At 42.5% G+C, this 24,698-nt stretch overlaps 2 protein-coding genes across 3 annotated transcripts; one reads left to right on the forward strand and one right to left on the reverse strand.

Annotated features, from left to right (window-relative positions):
* Positions 2,909-9,234, reverse strand: LOC8073451 (DEAD-box ATP-dependent RNA helicase 10). 2 transcript variants are annotated; one of them, XM_021445814.1, is made up of 13 exons: positions 8,961-9,229; positions 8,745-8,868; positions 8,585-8,654; positions 7,180-7,242; positions 6,278-6,352; positions 5,955-6,074; positions 5,595-5,636; positions 5,392-5,466; positions 4,413-4,559; positions 4,118-4,252; positions 3,598-3,709; positions 3,427-3,515; positions 2,909-3,273 (listed from the first exon to the last, which is right to left on the reverse strand). In XM_021445814.1, the coding sequence occupies exons 1-13, from the start codon at positions 9,118-9,120 to the stop codon at positions 3,148-3,150; spliced, it is 1,338 nt and encodes a 445-aa protein (XP_021301489.1). In that variant the 5' UTR covers positions 9,121-9,229; the 3' UTR covers positions 2,909-3,147. The 2 variants fall into 2 exon arrangements, 1 of the variants encoding a protein (XP_021301489.1); XR_002446709.1 differs by lacking the exon at positions 2,909-3,273 and having other exon boundaries at positions 3,598-3,779; positions 8,961-9,234.
* LOC110429752 (basic proline-rich protein-like) lies at positions 16,698-20,642 on the forward strand. The gene is made up of 4 exons (XM_021446226.1): positions 16,698-16,722; positions 18,605-19,169; positions 19,605-19,682; positions 20,294-20,642. The coding sequence occupies exons 1-4, from the start codon at positions 16,698-16,700 to the stop codon at positions 20,640-20,642; spliced, it is 1,017 nt and encodes a 338-aa protein (XP_021301901.1).

The following is a 24,698-nucleotide window of genomic DNA, read 5'->3' on the forward strand; positions in this document are numbered from 1 at the left end:
AGTTAAATTTCTGCCGGGTCCTGATTGCTCGAGATTGCTGCATATGCATGCATGTTACGTTAGTGATTCAATGTCGTTGGGGGTCAGATAGGCTCAAGACATCAGGCGGCCATACGATTGTACGTCCGCATTGGCTCTGGCTTGGCTGAAAACATGCTATATGATAACGTGGCCGTGTTGGTCCTGGAAATAAAACGAAAGCTTTTTGTACATGCAGTATGGGCTGCACGCAGCATGTGGGCACCAAATTAAAAAGGTGCGTGTAGATAGATGATGGCCAGTGTCTTGGTTCGATGTGCATCTTGGATATGGTTAGCAAAAGGAGCCTTCATGTTACCTGATAACACGTTTCTTCTCTCCACACTTTGTGGTCCTGGTCGGTGGACCGCCATGACAAAATTCATAGCTTTCCTTTGGTTACATGAGGTGCTTGCATGGTCCAAGAGAAGAAGAAGGTTCAGAAAAAAAAAGGTGTTTAGTTTGATCTTAAATTAAACTTCTCTAATTTTAGCTCCAAATTTGTAGAACAAATATACTGACATTTATAAGAACCTTACACAGACTTACAATTTGTCAGAACCATTTGTGCTCTAAAGGATCGTCTGGGGTGCACGGATCATCCACCACAACAACCTATGCACAGAGTTGAGTCACCTGTGGAGTTCTTGTGTAGGAAACTAATTAATTAATTAGCCAGGCCCATATATAACCCATGTAGGTCTCATGGTTGCGTTGTTAAATTAGGTTACATACTCTGAGAACCGATCCTTAGAATCCAAGCAAAAACAAGCACAAATTCCACCGGTTCTAACAGTTCACCAAAAAAATTTTACCAAAATCCAACAACATACCACCACCAAGACCAACCATCTTGTTGGATTCCCTAATAACCATGTTGTTAAAAAGTTTACCATCCCACTTTGCATAGATCATTATTTAATATTAATTAAATTATAACCTTCCCAACCCAAGATAGCAAAGCTAAGCGCAACATCTACCCAACCAACCTAGGTTTCAAGGATGATATAACAAAGTCTAGTAAACCCTAAATAGGATTCAAGATTATGACTCAGCATGCAACTAATGATCTAACTACTCTAACTCAAAATAAAACAAAGTTGGTGAAAGTATGGTCAAGGACACTTGCCTTAAAAAATATTCAGACGTATGACCTTTACTCTTGGATCTACCTTCGATGGATAGCAACCTATAACCGTAGGTGCAAGCATAACAAAAGAACCTAAAAATAGTACATCAATCATAAGAAAACATATTATAAGTAGTTGCTAACATGTAGGTCTTGCTTCTACTATTGCGTGAGCGCAACCGTTAAAAACGGAGCTACAGTTAAAAATGTACGCTCTTTTGAAGTTTGAGTGGCAAGTTTGTAAATAAAAGGATTTGTTTGTATTTTTTTCAAGCCTAGGGACCAAAAATTAAATTATTTGGACCACATAACAATTTAAATAAAGTTTAAGGGTCCTTGTGCAAAAATGCCATTTTTAGAATTATTTTATTAGTTAAAAACACATTAGTGACATCATTAATGGAATTATGCCATCACTAATTAATTTTATAAAAAACAAAATAAATAAATAAATAAATTTTGTAAACATTCTTATTAAACATAAACAGATCAATGACATCATTAAACAAAAAACAACATAATTAACACTTTTTGGAATTAAACAAAACATACCAACATCTTTTTCATGAAAAATCCTTTCTATTTTGGCTAAACCATAATTAAACATGGATCATAGGGGCTAGATCAAAAGTTATACAAGGCACAAAACAGTGGACTGATTTCGTGAGAACCTAGAGAGCTAGATTACAAAAAGGCATCAACCGGGCTTCACCTTGCTATGGTGGACATTGATTGATGATGTGGCGGCCACTGATTGGATGGAGGTCAACATGCTGATCTAGGTCGCCCATCAGAGATCGGACCGTTCTCATGAAACTGCAAGGCGGGGCTCACCGGACCTTCAGGGAAGCATATATAGCGGCATATTATATACAGTATGTCCTACTCTCTCTATCCTAAACTATTAGACACCGTAAATTTGACTTTTTATCCTATTTAAAAAATTTGTGTAAATATAGTCAAATGTATGTTATTCTTCAAGAACTTTTATTAATAAACCAAGCCACGATAAAGAAGTAATATTTTACATAAACTTTTTTTAATAAGATGAGTGGTCAAACTTGATGTTAAAAATCAAATGTCTTGTAATTTACAATGGATTGATTACCTTTTATTTTCCCCAAAGAATCGTTTCGAAAAGATATCAAACAAATTATTCCTCATAGTTTCCTATGAGGTTTTGGGGAGGTTATTTCCACTATGTTCGACCAAAAGATCAAGGAGGTTTGGGATTTCAAAACTTAGATGTACAAAACAATCGAATGTAAATAAATAAGGAGGTCTGGGATTTCAAAACTTAGACGTACAAAAACAATCGTACTATGTAAATGTAAATAAATAATTGGCTCTTCAAGCTATGTAATGAGGAGATGATGTGGCATGGCTTGCTTGGAAACAAGTTCCTCAGGAACTGTAAATAGTTTATTAGTGCCGATATTTTCAGATAACCAAATGCCGTTCTACTTTAGTCAAACATACTAGCATATACTAAATAGCATATAATTTAAGGAAAAAAGTCTACTCCACCCCTATGAGTAGGCTATTTAATCTCCTCAACTTTGAAACCAGACATTTACCCTCTGAACTTTTCAAAACCGTTTAAATAACCTCTCAAGTAGTTTTTGACGGTGGTTTGCTACAGTAATGTTTTGCTACATTGGTAGCGGTTTTGTATTTTTGTATTTTTATTTATTTTAGTTAAATCTTTAAAAATCATAGAAAAATCATAAAATAAAAATTCTAATCTTATTGGACTCTACATGATACGCATATGGGATAAATATTATAGATATCAACACCCGACGTATCTGATTCAGTTGCATCCCAGGAAGCTCATCCCAATTCCCAAGTACATACAAATCCAGGTCCGAGCATTCAACGCGTGAACTCAAGCCTACTGCCTACAGCAATACATGTCACTGCCTACTACGGTGCAACAGGTGAAAAAGGTCGTCCTTCCAATCTGTTCTAGGAGTCAGTCACCCAGAAGTAGAGAAATATCACCGTCTCCGGGATCTGTTTATGGACATGCCTGATGATCTCCTGGAACAAAAGGGATCATGACCTTCCATCCCATCTTCATCATCTTGCATGCTTCTTGGCCTCTTGCAACCATCACCCTTCACCTTAAAGTGCACACAGATGATAGAATAATAAGAAATCCAGGTCAAGTACAAGGGGCATGGGCAAGGGTGCAGCAACCTTACTCTGTAGGCACTTTGTACAGGGAAAGTGGAAAACTTGAAGAGAATTTACTATGTCAAAGAAAGAGCTAATACCTTTAATGCAATTCTCTTTGAGTCGCACACACACTCTTTTAGAATTTTGAGTTCACACTCATCTACCTCAGATTTGCTAATCTCTTTGCCTGCAAAACCAGTAAATATGAACAATAATTTGGAAATAATGCAAACTACCAAAAAGGAAAGGAGAGCTAGAACTACAACTACCAAGGAGCTTCTCAATGTACTTGAACCGCAAGACTTCATATTGATTCACCAAGGATAGGGCGTATCCAGATTGCCCTGCGCGTGCAGTCCTACCCACCCGATGAACATAAGACTGCATCAATGATGTTTGGTAAGATATGAAACCACCGGAAATCTAAAGTGTTGAACTTCATACCATCATACTGTAAAGTAATAAGAAGAAAATCACTCAAATTGGTTATCAACAAGTATTCCCTCCATATAGGATTTAGAAGTCGTTTTGGACAAGGTTTAGGTTAAACATTGGAAATATAAATCATCAATAATTTTTAAATTATTGAGTTTGCAAATGTGAAAATTATGTGAATAGATTTGTCTTGAAAAATACTTTCGTAAAAGTATACATATATCATTTTTTTCTAAATATTTTTTATAAAAATAAGAGGTCAAAGTTGTGTTTTGGAGACTGTGTCACTGTCCTAAACGACTTCTAAATCCTATACGGAGGGAGTATTACATATTAAGAAAACAAAAATTATACCTTGAGACTAGGAATATCATAATTAATGACCACATCAACACCTTGAATGTCAAGACCGCGGCTTGCGACGTCTGTGCAAGTAATGATATTGCAACCTTTTGATTTGAATCTATTCAAAGCTCCTAATCTCTTATCCTGGAACAAAAATAAACAATCATCATATTATTTAAAAGAAATATTTCAAGCAAATAAAAAAAATAAGATTACTCCACACCATAAAACAGAAACATTTATGTAACTGAATGAGCAAATAGAACAAATTCACAAGTTTGTCAGAAAATCAAATCAAGTAAACCTGACTCATTTTGCCATTGATAAAGATAGCTTCAAAACCAAGGTTCCTTAGCATGAGAGCAAGGAGACGTGATGAGTAACAGGTCTCTGTAAAAATCATTATCATACTCCCTGGTATCTTGTTCAGAACGTAAACAAGACAGCAATCCTGAAATCACATAAGATAGTTCAGAGCGAAACTATGGGAGATGGTGATCTGCTGTGATCGTCAAAACATATTTTAATTTCTGTGTATATATCACAGCATGGAATGAAGGTGATCACATGTTTCCAAGAGTTAATATTGAATTGATTTTTTGTTAATAAAGGAAGGCACAACAGTTCAACCAATAGCAGTTTTCAGATAAAGAACATGATCACATTGCAGACAAGCTAAATGTTGAGCAATTTCTTTGAAAATAATAGTATGTATGTAGCTATGCAGTTCTAGTTCTACGAAAAATTATGCTCAAAAGCATTCTTGAACATGCACTTAAGCTGTAAGAGCATCTCCAAGAGCCTTTCTAAATTTCACTATCTAAATCATCATTTGGAGAGCAATTTGCATAAAAATCGCTTTCTATATCTTTTTACTCTCCAACAGTTTTTCTATACATCATCCACACTCTAGAGAGTCATCCTCGTCTTCTATATTTGGCTAGCGAAAAATCTGGAATAGAAAATGGCTATATTTGGATGACCGTTTAGATAAGCTGTTGGAGGGTAGTTTTTCACCAAAATCTCTATTCCTAGCATTTAGGAAGGATATAAAGTCTCTTGGAGATGCTCTAATAGTATAGGAAAAGATATACAAAATGACAGATAGCAAGAGCAGATGGACAACACAAAGATCAGAGTAATATATTGCAATATGAATAAATAAGTACAGTTTGATCTATATAATAGAATAGAAACCAAAGGCAATGAACTACATGAAAATGGATAACAACAACATGAACGAGGAATCGAGGTTAGACAGACAAAAGCAGATGCAGAATAACCTTGTCATTAGCAGGAACTAAATAAAACTCTTCTCTAAGAGTATCCACTGTAGAGTATTTGCAAGATACTTTGAGCTAGTTCAAAAAAAAAGTGATTGTTAGTAATAAACAATAAAAAGGAACATCAAATGGTTATATTCCACTTTTGTCTTGCCTACAAAAACAACTTGAAGAGAAAAGATAGAAGGATTAAGGAATGCCACCTTAACAGGATTCCTGAGACAAGCCCGTTGTAGTTTCTTAACCTAGTTGATTTTGCCAAGAGAAATATGCTCAGTCTATTTAGAAATGAATATTAAAAACATGATTATACTAATATAAAAACTAGGTTATGATTAAAAACATGATTATTAATATTAAAACTAGGTTATGATCATGCTAACCAATTGTGGACAAAAATATTACAGTAGTCAAAACAATCTAGTTTCATACAGGATAGATGAAAATCAGTTGCATGATGGCAGTTTCAGTGTACTTAACACTGTTGTTACTTGTTAGCCAGCACTTTTGGATCACCAAATCAGAGGAATCATAATTCAAACAAGCACTCCCTGCTCACCAACCTTGTCAGTCATTGTTGCCGAAAAAAGGAATGTCCTTCGCTCCTTAGGTATAACTTTTAGAATGTCATTGAGAGATTTCTCAAACTCCATATCAAGTAACACGTCAGCTTCATCCAATACCTACCAAAATAGACAATAAACCATATATAAAAATTTCTGCAAGGAAATTAATGAATTAAAAAGGAACATAACATCATGAAGCCAGTATTTCACATAACAATGCCATTGGAAAGAGGGAGAAAACAGTTTATAGGCCATATCAAGGCCAAACAAAAATTGGATACCTACCAACAAAAAGAATAACAAATTGTGAGGATGCATACCAAGTACTTAATTTTATTGAGGCTAAAACCTTTTGTATCTGTCAAGTGGTCCAAAAGACGCCCAGGAGTTGCAACCTAAGTATGGAAGGAAAATATTAGACCAGAAAAGACCAGATAAAGAAATGACATCGAGTTACTGTAACTGAACTGATATGAAATACTCCCTCCATTCCAAATTATAAGTCATTCTAACAATCTTGGAGAGTCAAAGCATTTTCAAGTTTGACAAAAATTATAGAGAGAAATACTAAGATTTGTAATGTAAAGTGAGTATACTATGAAAATATAATTAAGGAAGAATCTAAGGATACTTAGTTGGTCTCATAATAATTATTATTTTATCATATAAGTTTGGTCAAACTTAGAAAAGTTTGACTCTCCAAAATTCTTGGAATGACTTACAATTTGAGATGGAGGGAGTACAACATAAGTAACATTTCAAGAGACATGAAAGAATGTTAAACCTTATATTTGACTTTAACCTTAAGACAAGAACAAGGTTATAAGAATCAGGTAAAAGAGTATCGACAAAAATTAAACCCAAAGCATAATGTCACATGTTAAACAGCACATGCATACGGGACTGGTGTTGCAAACCAGGTAAGCTGTCCTTTTGGACAAAACTAAACCAGCTTTGGTGAGTAAGCTCAAAAAGAAATGTAACGTATATATATCAGACAAAGGATCATAATAAATAAAGAATCAATGAATGCCACAGCGTTTCACATAAGGCTCATTAAAAAAAATGTGAGAATAGATGTTTGCCAAAGTAAAAATGTGCATATACATGTATAAATATTAGAAATACAACTCTTACAATCATGCAGCTGTCCAACCCAACAGATTAACGAGTTTTTGTCTACGATCGGGTAACAGAATTTGATTGAATGTGGAATACTCACTATGATATGGGGATGTCTCGCAAGGGATATCACTTGCTGCATCCGGTCGACACCTCCAACAAGCTGGTGACAGAATTTATGTCAAATTATTTGACTGGGAATATACATAGAACTAGAAGTCACAATGAATAATTGCATATAGACTAATAACACTCTACAAGTCTAGAATATCAGAAGGGAATAGCACTGGGAAATCTTGCATGCGCAGATTATATTGATAGAGTAATGATGATTAGAGAGAATAATAAAATGCTTTTAGTGATGGAAGCAAAACTAACAAAGAGTGTGAAATGGGACAACATTGGCTCAAAGAGCAAACAGTTGAAATGTACTGAACTTATGACACATTGACGTATACCTGATCTAAGGTCTTAAAAGCATAAAATGGAATGGAGGTACAATAACGTGCAACATGGGTGCAAGTAGGTCAAAGTTTTTTGCACATACTTGAATGTCAAGAAAATTGATTTACAGGTGCAGCATGTGACACGACATGAGTCTGATGAATAGAACGCTTACCTGGATGTATACTATAGCCGCATGACAAACACGCTCCCTTAGATACAGAAAAGTGCACCAGCAAATAAACATATGATTTTTTTTACAGATTAAAGAGCTATGACTTACTTGCACCTGTCTGCACAAGTTGTACCTCTAGTGCAATTAGACAACCCTACTTATAGAGGGAACTTTTTTTCCGAGATCGTGCTTAGCGCGTTTTCATTAAGTAGAAAGGAGGATTTTGTTACAAACACCACAGTTACCGAAACCAAGCAACCAAAAGAATTACAGCAGCAAGGAAAAGCAGAAGAAAACCCAGTTAAAGCGACAGAGCAGCACTAAACGGCGAAGGCCAAAAACGCCTGCAGACGACTGAACCCGGCCAAACACCACAGGTTAACCTCTTCCTGGATCAAGCTTTCCAAGAGTGCCGGGGACGTGGAAACTCCATTGAAGGTCCTGGCATTTCTCTCCTTCCAAAGGAGCCAACCAACGATGGTTCACATAGAACATTTTGTTTTCATATGTCAACCCTGGTTCACATAGCTAAGTTGATGCATATTTGAAGCTCCACAACAATAACCAAAAGAAGAAAAACAAGGGGGAACAAAGGAAGGTTCCACCATCCAAAAATAACCAAACCACACACATTTTCTTTTTGACAAAACTTCCCAACCACAATCCTCCCCCATCTCAGTGGTGGCATCGTACCAGTGCTCTGCTCACTGCAGAATCTACCCACGAGACCCTGCCCACCCTATGACCTCTTCTCTGGCCTTTCCACCCCGCACCTCAATCCTACCCTAACTCGTCAAAGTTGAATCACCGAAGGGAGGAGACGAGAAGAGTAGTGGACCATGAAGCAAATAACGAAATCGAAAATATTGGTGCCTCTGCCACTCACCACTGAGCAGACTAAGCCAATAGCCGATCCCAGAGCCTCAAACTGCTCAGCGATTTGAATTGCCAACTCCCTGGAGCAACACAATCCAACATTTAATAAACTGCAATTATAAACTGTCAAAAATATAAACTGCCAATTGAGAAAAAAATAATGAACCGACCTCGTTGGCGAAAGCACGCAAGCGAAGAAAGGCCTGCGGTGCTCAAGCAGCGCCTGCAGAATCGGCAGCGCAAAAGCGGCCGTCTTCCCCGACCCCGTCTGCGCCAGCGCGATCAAGTCCATCCCTTCACATGTCAAATCCAAATTAAGAGAGCTCCCAACGTCGATTACAAGTTGCATGCGTGGCGGATCGTATTGCAGAGTATAATAGCAAGACCTTTGAGAGCGTAGGGTATGGCCTCGCTCTGGATCTTTGTTGGCTGCTTCCATCCTAAGGTGCCGCACGCGTTCACCAGCTCCGAGCAAACGCCCAGATCTGCGAACGTAGACACACGATGCGCCGTCACTTGCGCATCGCCGCCGGACGCCGCGATCATAGCCGCTGCCTTCACTTTGCTGCCAATTGCGGAATTGCGGAATTGTGGAATTGGAATAGGGTGGCGCGGCCGCTGCGGCTGCCGGTGGCATCGGAGGCGACGGATAATTACTACTATCGGAGGAAGGGTTCCGAGGAGCAAACTGGGCCGAGGGAATGTAAGGCCTCTCATGGGTGCCCCTTTGCAACTCGGCCCACGAGAGTCCCATTTTTTATTTTACTTTTGAATCGTCAACTACTTGGAGTCCCATTTTTATCTACGAAAACTCATGTTGCTAAAACAAATCTAGAAAACTCATTTTTCTAAAAGAAAATCTACGAAAACTCATGGACAGATGGCTCCATGTCAGACGCCTGGGATTTTTTATTAATCCATATTTTTTAAAAAGAATTCTAAAAATAATTATTTTGGTCGTGCCAAACTTTAGAACCTATTTGGTTCCTTGTTAAATTTTAGTTAGCTAAAATTCTTGGGTGACTAAGAGAACTCCAACAAAAATGGTTTCCATCTTATCTAGGCTATTTTTAGATTTTTTAAACAAAAATTAAAGTTCAACAGGTGTGCTATCTTATTTGCTAAATAGTAAGTTTGTTATCCCTAAATTAACTTTCGCTTGTCATAGATAGCACGCCGTCCTCACGGGCTATTCTATACAAGGCTGTTGTGGAACTCTATGCTTTGGTTGAGTTTTTTATTTTACAAAATAGCTAAATCTTGTAGTTTAGAATATAATTTTACCTCGTCTCTTGAAGATGCTGGGAATATACTATTTTAGTTCCTTTTTAGTCAGTATGTTTAAACTTTAGCTACTAAAATAACTGCAATAATTTCTAAATCTCTATGTCTCTAATCCACTAAGACTAACAAATAGATCCGTGCATTACAACGGGAGAAAAATTTAAACATTTATAGAAAACGACAATAAAATACTATAGGAAAAAGTCTACATAACCCCACAAACTATCTAAGATGGAATACTTTACCCCCCAAACTATAAAACCGGATATTCTATCCCCTAAACTTTCAAAACCGGTCAAATAACCCCCTCGAGTGGTTTTAGAGGGTGGTTTTGTCTTTTTCTTTTTTATTTATTTCCGCTGAATCTTTGAAAAATCATAATAAATCACAGAAAAATCATAAAATAAAAAATTCAATTTTGTTGAACTCCTGATGAGTAGCTCTACATAATGAATATATAATATGATATACTTTAGTACAAAGTTTTTTCTGTAGCTTTAAATCTATGTTTTTCTGTAATTAATTAGAATAATTCATATATGTAGTTCCTATAGTCCAATTGTGGTAAAATTTTTATGGTAGGCTCATTATTGTATGCTTGAACTATGGTAAAAATTTCATACTCATTGGATCACATCTAACTTAGTTGTAGATAAAGCATAGATTTAACAAGAATAAAGCTAAATAAATCTATAACTAAATTTTACTTGATCCAATGGATACGAAACTTTTACCATAGTTCAAGCATACAATGGTGAGTCCACCATAAAAAATTTACCACAATTGAACCATTGGAACTACATATATGAATTATTCTTTTTAATTATAGAAAAACATAGATTTAAATCTACAACCAAAACTTTGTACTAAAGTATACCATATTATATATTCATTGTGTAGATCTACTCATTAGAAGTCCAACAAAATTAAACTTTTCATTTTATGATTTTTCTGTGATTTATTATGATTTTTCAAAGATTCAGTGGAAATAAATAAAAAGAAAAAGACAAAACCACCCTCTAAAACCACTCGAGGGGGTTATTTGACCGGTTTTGAAAGTTCAGGGGGTAAAATATCTGGTTTTATACTTTGGGGGGTAATGTATTCCACCATAGATAGTTTGGAGGGTTATATAGACTTTTTCCAAATACTATATATCTATTTATGTTTCATTTTTTATAATAAAATTTAAAAGATATAACTTATTTATAGTGATCATGATATCTTAGAAAATTATATGATAATGTCCTACTTAGTTGTTTCGAAATAAAATACAACGTTGATAAAATATTATCTGGTTATAAAATAAAGAAATATTTAATTCTATACATTTTAACTTTAATTTTTATATATTATTTAATATTTGATTCGATTATTTGGATCATTGATTCATCTATTCACATTCATAGAGATGGAGTCAAGAGATGCAAACGCACCTTACAGGACCAATTGCCACGCCCGCCAGTGAGATACGACGGGTTCTTCTACACCTTCCACGCACTTCAGGCTCGAGGGCAAGCAAACACCAACAACGATGCTAAGCACCTAAGCTACACAAGGTTCTAATCTGGCATAGTTCTTGCTCAGGCGGTCAGGCACTGCCCAGGACGCATGGCTCAATCACCGATCTCACCTGGCGCGCTGCCGTCCGCCTAGCATCAAGCTAAAAACCATGGAGGCACGGTGGGTTCTGGTTCCACTGTTGCAACATCACTTCTGTTTTCTTTTATCTTAGGGATCCGACATCCGCCAGGAGGGCTAAGTTATTTTCCTGTCTGTGTTCTTTTGGTGTTATCGTTCTTCCGTGTCTGGTTGCCTTTTTGGAGTTTTGATTGCTCTTTTGCTTGTCGCTCTGCGAGGTAGATACTTCGAGATTAGCGTTGATCGGATCAGGACCCATTGAAGGAAGGACATGCGGATGGAGGGAGGACCTCGGACGAGAACAACTATAGTGCATCGAGGATCTCAGAGATGACATTCAACAGGTGCCACATTCCACCCAACCTCGTAGAATCCTATTAGATATGCTATAATATAAATGCTAGCGCTCCACTTTTATGCAAATGAACTGTGATAGGTTGCATGATAGAATTGCTTGCAAGCCATTACCTTATTGCAACTTATACTCCTGCACACCCGCTGTTAGGTTATTAGATGCTTGCATACTACTTGTTACTACTTCTACTACGCATTATATATGTGATGTGATGCATTGTGAAGGATTGGTTGTGAGTGGCTCAGGCATGTGGTGCCGATAACTTGGTATGATGGTAATGAACTTGGGGAGATCTTGGCATGTGTTTTGAATGTGTGGTGAGGGTCGAATCGACCGAGCAAGATCTATGATGAGTCTTGGCACAAATCTTGCCCGGGAATGCTACCTAGGCATTATCCACGAGAGGTACATGTGGCGGGTACACGCGAAAGGGGGAGATCCTATGGTGGAGTGTCTCTGGAATGAAGCCCTAGGATGGGATGTGTTGTTTAGCACGGGTAGCCGGATGTTCCGTTGAGCGGGGCATCAGCTAAGCCCTCGTGAAGATGTCCTGTTCAATCACCCTAAGGATTGATATGCTTTGAGAGCCGGCTCGTAGGAAGCCCTTACCAGCTAGGGTGGTGCCACTACTATTAGGTTGTTGGTAGATAGTGTAGGGAGGTACGGGCATAAGAACCCACACCCTCCTAAAACAACATAGTGACCTTTGGGCGCCTAATACTACGTCTCACAGTCTTAGCAATGCTGGTGGTACTCCGGCGTGGCCCTAGTTCTGAGTGGTAGAGTGACATCGTGTTAGTTGGAAGGCAAACCAGAATCAGCCTAGACGAGGGCCTGGTTGATCGATCGAGTATAAGCCGTCTTTTCAGCTACGAACCTTTTCTATGTTTCTGCTTCACTTAACTAGTGATAGGAGTCCTTTCTACCTCCCTTTGGATTGGTGTTGGTTTCTGGCGTAGGCCGTTGAGGTAAGACATGAGCGGGACTCGTCTTTGCCGCCTAGAGAGTGAGAGTGTGGTGAGATGTATGTGATGGAATGGGAGAATATGTGGATGTGATGGATTAAAACTTGATAAATTATTATTATAAAATATTATTGAAATTGCATAGGAAACCTACAACCATATATAGGTCATTTGATCTATCCTTGTATTTGCACCTACCACAAAACATACACAAAAGCATAGGGTAGGAGTCAGTGGCTAGTACAAATCGTACTGATACTTTAAATAACAGGTTAGGAATTCAAGCATGACTTCAAAGGAGTTGAGAAGGATTAGGTGGTCTCGTTAAGTTTGGTTGAAAGGATGAAGTCTACGCCGCTGACAATCTACGTCAACTCTGATGATTGCCCGTGAAGGAGGAGCCTTCACCATTGACGTCCTACATCGACTCTGCTGAAGATCTGCATGTGTTTCCGCTAGAAAAACATTGTAAATAGGTTTATTGACCAAGTGTTGTAAAGTAAATGGCTTGTAAACATGCTTTTCTATGATGTATGACTTTGTTAACAGCTGATATATGATAATATGATGGCTCGATTTCAGGATTATCATATTATAATTTAAATATGTGGATTTTTAGATCGTTTCAGGAGTGGGGCGCGATCCAATGACAACGGTGAACACCAGTGGTGCTTCCGGTCGCTCACAGCGAGATCCTCGTGATCGATTTAGGGTTGTAGGTGGGAGTGGTGGCTCAGAGAAACCTCGTGACTGGAGCCCCGACTCCCTCATCTTCTTTATATAGCGTTGCACAACGAGGCTCCACCAGCCATGAATTGGGCTAGACACCCCTGATCAGGGCGTGGATCAAGCCAGCTTGTCCATTGGGTCAGTCTGGTGAGACATCAATCTAACACCAATATCTAGATCCAAACGGACTCTATAGTAGTTGGTAAAGACTATCAGAACTGAAAAGAGATTATAAAGTATCTGAGTGTTATCTTGTGGTGGTGGTGGTGGCGGTGCAATGCAATAGCTAGTGTAAGAAGGTATGGATCACATCAGATGATCACTACTCAGTTGATCAGTTCACGTCGCTCGAGTCATTTTTGCCCTCCACAACTACAGTGCATGAGGATAACCAGGAATCATTCCGGCCTGGGTGCATTCCTCTTCAAATTTCACCTTCTCCAGCTGCGGCGCCTTTCAAATAAGGTGATCAGTTTTCATGCTCATCGTCTCATTGATCTGGACTTCACCAATGCAACAAGGTGATCAGTTTTTCCACGCTGCACTTTTCGGAAAGAGATGGTCATTTACACCCACCGATCCATGTCGCTGAGTGCGTGCTGAAACTCTTTTATAATAATCAACCTTTTTAACACTGAAACCCTGTACGATACGCCCACGCGTAAGTCGTCATTTTCATGTGATGGCGACGCAAACACCTGAGGAGTTGCACTATCCTATCTGGTTCGTTTATCGTTCCATCCATGAAGTGAAACCTTAGCTATCATGGCCAAATCTTTTGTTCCCTACAGGTCAAATATATGAAAAGATTCGAAGCAGGCAAAGTAGCTTCAGTTTTCTTCCTACCGAAGATTACAACGAGCACACAATGAGATTGTTTTCTTAATGCAGAAAGATACTGCAGAAGTAGAAACCACCTAGTGTTCAAGTAAAATTGCCACATAATATGTCTGTTTCAGCAAACCACCTATAGTTCAAGTACTTATCTTTGTATTTCTCTCATGTATGTACTATAACATTCATTGCACGGGGCATGATAGAATCTCTAAAGCTATGTGTAAACTGCTTCAAAGTCCAAAAGGCACCAAAAAAAAAGAAAGAAAAAGAATCATCAGCTGCATTTGATTGTGCACAGTTGTTCAAGAGTATCTAGTAGGGTATCTCTGAAGGTGCAACTAACTGCAAAGCGTAGTGCAGTGGAAGTGGAACACATATATGCCTGCACTCACTAACTGCCATCAGCTAGCACCACTATTGCATTTCCTAAGCAAGCAGGCCACATGATTTGGTCTAAATAAATAAAAAAACAAATGCATTCATTGCCCATATATAAAATATGAAAAGGCGATGAACACTTGCCTGAAATGGAACCATACGACGCTCACCATTCTCCTTTGTCAAATGCAATGCCCGGATCGGATATTATAAATAAACCTCTGAAAAGAAGTGTCGGCAAATGGTGCCTCTACTATGGGACTGAAATTCTGTGAATCTACCAAATAGATAGAACCTGTGTGCCGTTGCTCTCAGGCACTCAGGCTGCATTCCACTCTCAGTGTTTTCAGTTGGGTGGTGAATCGATGGCGGTGAAAGAAAACTTTAATCCCTCCATGCAGCAGCCGCCCTCTGCTCCTGAGTGGATAAAGGATTTGATTCTCGCACTGATAGATCGTTTCGGAGACATAGAGAATGAGTTATCTTGACATCTGGAGATTTCGCTTTTTCTGAAAGCACAAAGCATAAAGGAAATTTACAGGTTTGTAATGCAACCTACTAATGCTACTCTTACGTACATATTAGCAAAAGCAATTCTAAAACGTGACAGTATCGATGTGCAGAAAAATATAATGTCTGTCAGCATCAAACAGGCACGACGTGCGTCCAAGGAAAATGACAGGTGCCTCATTATATTTTGTTTCGATATATACATGGCAGATGCCAGACTCGTTTCCATTTATTAATTGCGACTGATCGAGGTGATAAAGCCATTTGATGTGAACGAGAAATGGATGCAAAAGGAAGTCCACAATGCAATGCAAGGTTGGAAAAACTAAAAAAATGTTCAGACTTTTTTATCGAAACATGTACTACAGTGGGTAGCACAAACGAAAATAAAGATGCATATGTCTTGGAGGCGAATTATTGCCACCATCTGAAGCAACTTTATTTCCATCCCACCAAAAGATAACTTCAATTATGTTCTTGGATCAATCCTCATCAGTCATCTCCTTTCAAAAAAAAAAAAAAAATCCTCATCAGTCATCACCCAACCCAAAGCCTGCTATCTTGAGTTCTTTCTATGGACGAAAAAGATATTCAGAGAGCAGGATCACCATATATATGTGACTGCATAACAGTGCAGCGAGCATTAGGCACTCAGTGGCATCACATCCGAATTGAAGTAGTGGCAATTCTCCAGTCACTTCTTGATTCTATTTTTTCCTACCTATACGAGATGAAATATCTTGCACATTTATATATACTACACACGCATTCTTCCAAACAGACAGACATTTCTAGACACACACTGTGGAATCGATCTATATAATGCGCAGTGTAGTAAGACAGTGATGCGAGAACGGCAATCCACCCTTTTCCTTTTCCATTTCCACGAGCAAATTTGTCAGGTTCTGATATCTCGGAGCAGATTTTCCACGAGTCCTTTTAGGCAGCAGAATCCAACTGAAAAGAAAAGGATCGGAGAAGATCGAGAGAAAAGAAGCAGGTGGCTGATCCGATCCATCGATCTCCATGCACGCGTGCGGTGGATCAAGATCAGGATTAGGAATTCAGGATCATCACGTCGGCCGCAGGGCTCAACCGTAGGTACGTCGCGACACAAGATCGGCATGCGGAAACGATGATGATCCGGGTAATCATCATCATCATACGCTGGCTACTGCCAGTAGGGTGTAGTAGGGTTCACATGGCCGGAGCCGGATCGGAGTGGCCGCCGCCGGCGTGCGACCAATGGAGCATTAGCTGCATGCATGTTCTGAAAGTATTGGCGGCGGCGCATGCAATATAATCGTGCAGGTCGCCATCTGCTGGTGGCGAATGTGCAGTGTTCGCGGCGGCGCAATAGAGGGGTTCTGGATTTGTGCCCATCTCGGGAGGGGACACCATTGCACTGCTCAAGTGGAGATGCAATGCAATGCAAGTGCGCGGAAGGAGGTACATACTCGTGTGCTTCCTTCTCCGGTTGTGGATCTGGAGTGGAGTGGAGAACGCTAGTACACATGCGTCGGTCGGCTATACACATGTGTTGAGATAGTAGCATTTTGACTTTGAGAACACATGAGCCTACGATATGTGTGTCACGTGTGTTGACATTTGAAATTTGATACTGTTGAAGTATAAGTAAATTACCTACCTCTTTTTTTTTAGATTTGAAAAGAAAGAGAACGGCAGGTGCAGGTTAAGTTGCTTTAGAGTATGGACCTTCTTTTAGATGTTGACTTTTGTTGCCTTTGACCAAGCAAAGACCATATTCAAGCTTTATCTCCAACTTGTTAACCTTGTGTCAACATCATCAACTATTAAGGGCATGGCTGTGGTTTTCATGTGGTTGTGTTGTGCCCACAACTTATGAAATAGTATCATATGAGCAACTCCGGCAGAGCCCATACTCCAGCATATAGGTCTTACACACTACAGGAAACGGGAGCTTTGCCGAGGGCCCAGCTTTGCCGAGAGCCGGCCCTCGGCAAAGACAGCCTTTGCCTACAGCCAATAGGGACCCTCGGCAAAGATTCTTTGCCGATAGCTCAGCTCTCAGCAAAGTCAGGCTTTCGGCAAAGGAAAGCTTTGCCGAGAGTCTGACTCTCGGCAAAGACAAGCTCTCGGCAAAGGAGCCGCACAAGGGACTACTTCCGTTGTCGTCATCTTTGCCGATAGCGACGCTGTTAGGCTCTCGGCAAAGAGTAACCTTTGCCGAGCGCTGTCATGCTGGCTCTCGGCAAATAGCCCCTTTGCCGAGAGCCAGCACTGACCCTCGGCAAAGAAGAATGATATTTTTTTGTGTTTTGGACCCAATCTTTTTCTTTAACCCTTGCATATTGTATACAAGCATATGTTCAAATTTGAGAGCTTTTTCTAACATTTTGCTATATTTTATCAATTAAATTATTTTCTTTGTATTTTTCTCGAAAAAGTAAATTTGAACTGTAGGAGCATGAAGTAATAAAATATAGCCATTCAAAAAATGATATTCATGTTTGAGAGTGCATTTTGAGGTTGTATCCATAAACTCACCCAAAACTTTGAATTTTTTGTATACAAAACATGATCATCCATGTGTCGTAAAAGTGATTTTTAATTATATAATTTCCAAATGAAGCCCAAAAATCATGAAACTTGGCGACATGTTGTGTTATCGCATGTGTAGGGTGTGATAAAAAATTCATAAGGTTTAAAGAAAGTTACGACACCGGATGTCTAAATCCTAGACATCTCCACATGTGATAACATTTGATCACATGCGGAGATGCTTGTGTTTTAGACATCTAATGTCGCAGCTTGCTCGAAACCTTATGATTTTTTTACCACAGCCTCCACATGCGATAACACGATACGTCACCAAATTTCGTGATTTTTTGACTTCATTTGAAATTTATATAAATAAAAATCACTTTTTCCTCACATTCCTCCACATGTTACCTCAGCGAGAGAGTTGAGTTTTCATGTGTGGTTGTGGATATGGCCTCAACGTACATCAAATATCATGACTATCATTTTTCGAATCACTGAGTTCTAATATTCCATGTACCTGCAGTTAAAATTTGAATTATGCGAAAAAATTTAAAGAAACAAAACTAATTAGTTAAATATAGCAAAAAAGTGAAACTAATGCCAAATTTTGAGATGTATTTAGAAATTTGGTCATAAGGACAAAAAAAAAACTCAGCTCTAAAATTAAAAAGAATAAAAAAGGCAACAATTCTTTGCCGATAGCCAACCGACCGGCCCTCGGCAAAGAGTCTTTGCCGATAGCCGCACTAGCCGGCCCTCGGCAAAGGTTCTCTGCCGAGAGCCAGTCTCTGAGCTCTCGACAAAGAGTGTTTTCTAAAAAAACAAAATCCTCCTTATTATATATCCCCACCCCCGCGCTGGCCCGCCCCCAAACCCCCAAACCCGCCGCCGCCCGTGCCCCACCCCCGCGCTAGGACCCCGTGCGCCGCCGCCCGCGCCCGCGCCCACCCCCGCCCCTGGACGCCGTCTGCCGCCGCCCGCGCCCACCCCCGCCCCTGGACGCCGTCCGCCGCCGCCCGCGCCCCACCCCCGCCCCTGGACCCCGTGCGCCGCGGCCCGCTCCCACCCCCGCCGCTGGACGCCGTCTGCCGCCGCCGGCCGACACCGCCCCTGGCCCGCCCCTCCCCTGCACACGCGCCCGCCGCACGCGCGCCCGCCGCGCACACGCCACCCGCCTCTCACCTGCACGCGCGCCCGCCGCGCACACGGCACCCGCTCGCCGCGCGAGCCTCCTCCTGCTTCGACGAGCTGCGTGGATCGACGAGCACTCGTGCAGGGATCCGGCTTTGGGCCCCGTGGATCGACGAGCCGCTGCCTCCTCCTCCCGGATCCGCTGGCTCCGGTTTGCTCCTCGGCTCTAGATCTGGAAGGTATACACGTAACTCCGGTTTACTCTGAATTGTAGTGTGGTTTCAGTGGTTTCAGTGAGAATGATATATAGACTGCACATTCTGCTAAATGCATGATCATGAATTGTAGTGTGGTTTCAGTGGTTTCAGTTGTAATCAATTTGTAAGAACTAGCAATTATGATGGAAAATGATCTTCTAAATATATATCATGCCCCTCGAACTCCAAAAGAAATGCACAAAAACTGTTAGTCCAATGCATATATTCTGTTTTTTTAATCATTGTGTCCGGTGTTTGGCACAATCGATCTTAAATTTGCTTGGATGTGTGGCCTTTGTGCCATATATGTGCTGTCGGCCATCGAGTCGGCTTTTTTGCAGGTTTTGGAAACCTCCCCGTGCAGGGGAGGTTCTGCCGAAATTTTGTACTTATAGTGTTGTTTTTCTTATTTTGCAGAGCAGGACCTGTCGGAGGGGACTCGGAGCACCTTGGCACAGCACCACCTCGCCACTGCACCGTCTCGCCACTGCGCCAGTAGCCTTTCTTCACCGCCACCTTAGGTATAATTGACCTCCCTCCCTTATCATTGTCATACGTAGGTCGCGTAACCCAGTTAGGTGTCTCCCGTCCGAAAGAGATACGGCCGTTGGTATGCGTGTCTGTGCATATTCGTCGGCCGTATCTGTTTTGGATTGTCCATATTTTTTGGACAGCCTGTGGATGCGTAGATGGTTAGCTTCCATGTTTTGCTCCCGTCCGAGTCAGAGTTTCGGCAGCACCTCCCCGTTGTTCTCCAGATACACAGTCTCCTTGCTAGGACGTGTATCGGGAGAACAGCTGGGAGGTGCTGCCGAAATTCTGACTCGGACGGGAGTAGAACATGGAAGCTAACCCGTCTACGCATCCACGGGTGGGATTAGGACATATCCTTCACCTATTAGAAGGTAGGAACGTCATGTAGATGCAATTGTTGGTTTTATTACTCGCTTACACATGTATATGACAAAGGATGGCTAACCGTGACTGGATGTACACGGGCTTTGCAAGTAAGAGTGATGAATGGATTAGGGGGTGGAACATTTCGTGAATGAAGCATTTGACCCGGCTGTTGCTAAAGGGTCAAAACGGATGTTGTGTCCCTGCAGTGACTGTAAGAACTCAAAAAGAAAACTGCCCAGAGAGATGTGGAAAGATATTCACAAGAATGGATTCATGCCAAACTATACCCGCTGGACCTTGCATGGTGAGCGTGATCGTATGACAGCGAAGGATGTGAGAGCACGCCTCGAGTATTTTGATGAAGATGCCGGGGTGGCCGACATGATGGTAGACATCAACGTGGCATGTGACAATGAAGGATCGGTGGAGGAGGATCCAGAGGAAACTGCAAAGGCGTTCTACTTGATGATGGATTCGGCACAAAAGCCCCTTCACGAGAATACAACAATGTCGCAACTCGATGGCATTGGACGCCTTTTAGCGTTGAAGTCATAGTTGAGCTTGAGCCGAGATGGCTTCGATCTCGTGTTGAAAGTTTTGGGCACAATGCTTCCAGAGGGTCACACGCTGCCGAAGAACACTTATGAGTCACAGAAACTCCTTGGTGCACTTAAGATGCCGTATGAGTCTATCCATTCTTGTCCTAAAGGGTGCGTCCTATTTAGGGGAGACGACCTTAAGGAAGCAACACACTGTCCAAAGTGCAGAGCCTCTAGGTATGTGGAGGTAGAGGGTAGTGATGGCAACAAGAAACAGTCTAAGATCCCCGAGAAGGTCCTACGGTATCTTCCTGTCCTACCGAGGCTCCAACAGATGTACATGACAGAGGAGTTCGCGAAACAGATGACATGGCACAAGAAAGGCAAGAGATATAGTGACAAGATGGTACATCCATCGGATGGTGAAGCATGGAAGTACTTCGATGAGCAGCATCCTAGCAAAGCGTCGGAGGCTCGGAATGTACGTGTAGCCTTTGCAACAGATGGGTTCAACCTGTATGGAATGATGGCGGCCCCGTACACATGTTGGCTTGTGTTCGTGATCCCCCTCAATCTCCCCCCCCCCCCCGGCGTCATGTTCGATCCCAAGAACGTGTTATTGTCGCTGATAATACCTGGACACCCGGGCAGCAATATGGGTGTTTTCATGCAGCCACTGTGGGACGAATTGCAACATGCTTGGGAAAAGGGGGTACGAACTTACGACCGAGCTACAAAGCAGAACTTCACAATGCACGTGTGGTACCAGTATTCAATGCATGACTTCCTAGCATATGGCATATTCAGCGGGTGGTGTGTTCATGGGAAGTTCCCTTGCCCAGTATGCAAGGCCTCTGTGATGTTCACCTGGCTGACCAAGGGTGGCAAGTATTCTTCGTTTGACAAGCATCGTCAATTTCTAGATAACGACCATGAGTTCAGACGAGACATCAAGCACTTCACGAAAGGTGTTGAAGTCACCGACAACATTCCTCAGATTATGAGCGGTGCTCAGGTCCTTGCCGAGTTAGAGGCCCTCGAAATTGATGACAAAATTGGTTTTAAGAAGTATGATGTAGAGCACATGTGGACTCATATATCGGGCTTGACTAGGCTTCCCTACTTCAAGGACCTTCTTCTTCCACACAACATCGATGTAATGCACACAGAAAAGAATGTCGCTGAGGCACTCTGGGCAACACTCATGGACATAAAGGAAAAGTCAAAGGACAACGTAAAGGCTAGACTAGACATGGAACAGATGTGCGATAGACCAAAGCTAGTGATGAAGACCCCTGCTCCCGGCAAGAATTGGAGAAGAGGCCCTGCCGATTACATCCTAAAAAGGACTGATAGGAAGGAAGTACTGGAGTGGATCAAGGCGTTAAGGTTCCCCGATGGGTACGCAGCGAATCTGAGTAGGGGAGTGAACTTGAAGACTTTGAAAGTCTTAGGGATGAAGAGTCATGACTTCCACATGTGGATTGAGCAGCTACTTCCTGCGATGACTCGTGGATACCTCCCCGATCCAGTGTGGCGTGTCCTAGCAGAGTTGAGCTATTTCTTTCGACAGCTTTGTGCTAGAGAGTTATCTCGGGCAGTGATTCTTGACCTGGAGCGTGTTGCACCTCTGTTGCTCTGCAAGTTGGAGATGATCTTTCCACCTGGCTTTTTTCTGCCGATGCAACATCTGATTTTGCACCTACCGCGTGAGGCACGGCTGGGGGGTCCCGTGCAGGCCCGTTGGTGCTATCCAATCGAGAGGTGTGGGGGTATAAACCCCTATACCCTTACGGCTAGACTTCGGCCAGGAAGCTTGGCCCATTACGAGACGAGTTCAAGGCTTGATCCGACAACCTGGAGTTTCGCGCAAGGAAACAAGATGGGGAGATCAAGCAGGATTCTAGTCGGTTAGAATAGGAATTGATATCGAATTATCCATGGCAATTATAACCGACTAGGATTAGTTTCCAGATCTGTAACCCTGCCCTCCAGACTATATAAGGAGGGGCAAGGGACCCCCCTACGATATCATATTCTCTCAACACAAATCAATACAACCAGACGCAGGACGTAGGTATTACGCCAACTCGGCGGCCGAACCTGGATAAAAAGCTTGTCCGTGTCTTGCGTCACCATCGAGTTCGTAGTTTGCGCACCGTCTACCGATAAACTACTACCGTGGGTATACCCCAAGGTAGACTGCCGACCAGCTTTCGTCGACAGTGGCGCGCTAGGTAGGGGGTGTGCGTGCAACTTTTCCGGCGAACAAGATGGTCACGATCCCAGCTTCCACGACCGTGCCTGAAGGCCTCACGTTCACCGTCGGCCAGATCACGTGGACGACGTGCAGCGGCAGCCTCACGACCACGGTTTCGAAAGAGATCCAGATCCAATCTGAGATCACGCCGTCTCCGACCACACGCGTGACGGCACCAAGCGCCCGACCACCGTTCCCGCTCTACAAGGGAAAGAAGATCGACTGCTCGGACCTTCTCCAAGCGCTTGATCGCGCTGACTCCAAGCTACTCGAAGTTTCCCAACTAGTAGATGGAGTTCTGCGTCGGCCCGACCAAGCTGCTCCAGCGGGTTTTTTCAAATCCCGCCGGCCAACTCGTGTCGCCACACACGAACGGCTGGGAACGTCTCTGACGATAACCTCAACCCCCTCAGGACGATCCGTCGAGCTCAAGAAGGAAGATTATCCTTGCGGCCTGAACAACTCGGCCTCTGTCTACTCACAGCACACCCAATCCGTTTTCAGCAAGGCGGGTTGGTCGCCGACAAGGAACGATCGTCACTACGTCAACATGGTGACAATCCGAGAACTACGGGACGGCCAGGTTTCCAGCACCAACTCAAGCACCGGTTCCGTCCCCACCGAGGTTATAGACACCGAAGACGAGGACTACGACCTGGATTTTCCTTCACACCCTCCGGGTTTCAACCGATTCCCGATATTTCCCCCCCGGCGAGGGGATATTGTGTTCAATGTCAGCGCCGACGAACCGGTCGTTGATGGAGAAACAGATGACCAGAGGCAACTCCGCGAACAGCGCAACGCCGATCGCGCCCGACGACGCGCAGACGAGCAACAACAAATGCCACCAAATAATCTCAACGATGCCTTTGACATGGTCGGGGACCAGCCAGTCTACAAAACGCCAAGCGCCAACGTGGCTGTCGCCATGGCTAACCTAGATCGGCTTCCTGATACCCCCGAATGCCAGGGAGTCCGGACCAGCATCCGAGCACAACTGATCGCTGCAATGGGACAGACAGCCACTCTGCTCAAGAGAGTCCAGCACGTCTCTTATACGGAAGCCGCCTCTGACCAGACTAATCGTAGCCGGGCCTCACCGTCTCCCACAAGGCGTCACCGCAGCCGCTCCCCCGACAACCGTCGAGGGGACTCACGGCGCGACGATGGTGGTCGGGACGCCGACGGTCGCCGCAAGCAGAACTGCGTACGCGGCCAAGAAGTAAACCAGCACAGGGATCTCCGCCACAACATCCCTCCCAAAGATGCCCGGGACCGCATCAACAGGCGCGCCGCAGAAAGAGCAGTCCACGAAAACCTGCGCCGCATCGAGTACGATGCAACGCACGGTCCCCCGGGCCTAAGACAGTTCTCCTCACACCTCCGCCAGGTCGTGTGGCCCCGCAATTTCAAGCTCGAAAAACTTAAAAAATACGACGGCAAGGAAAATCCAGAGAACTGGATCACCCTCTACGAAATCGCCGTCCGATCAGCCGCAGGAGATGAGCACGTCATGGCTAACTACTTCCCCGTAGTCCTCGACCAGGCTGGTCATCAGTGGCTTCTTGGCTTGCCCGAGGACTCCTTCGACTCTTGGGAAGAGCTGCGCCAGGCTTTCATCGACAACTTCATCGCCACATGCGAGCAGCCTGGAAACAAATATGACCTTGAAAGGATAAGGGACAGGAAGAACGAACCTCTGCGCGATTACATCCGACGATTCTCGGATATGCGCCTCAAAATCCCGAAGATTTCCCACGACGAGGCCATCTCTGCCTTCATCAAGGGCTTGCGCTTCCACGAAGCGCTGAG

This window comes from Sorghum bicolor, chromosome 8 (genome assembly GCF_000003195.3).
Source record: "Sorghum bicolor cultivar BTx623 chromosome 8, Sorghum_bicolor_NCBIv3, whole genome shotgun sequence".
NCBI lineage: Eukaryota > Viridiplantae > Streptophyta > Magnoliopsida > Poales > Poaceae > Sorghum > Sorghum bicolor.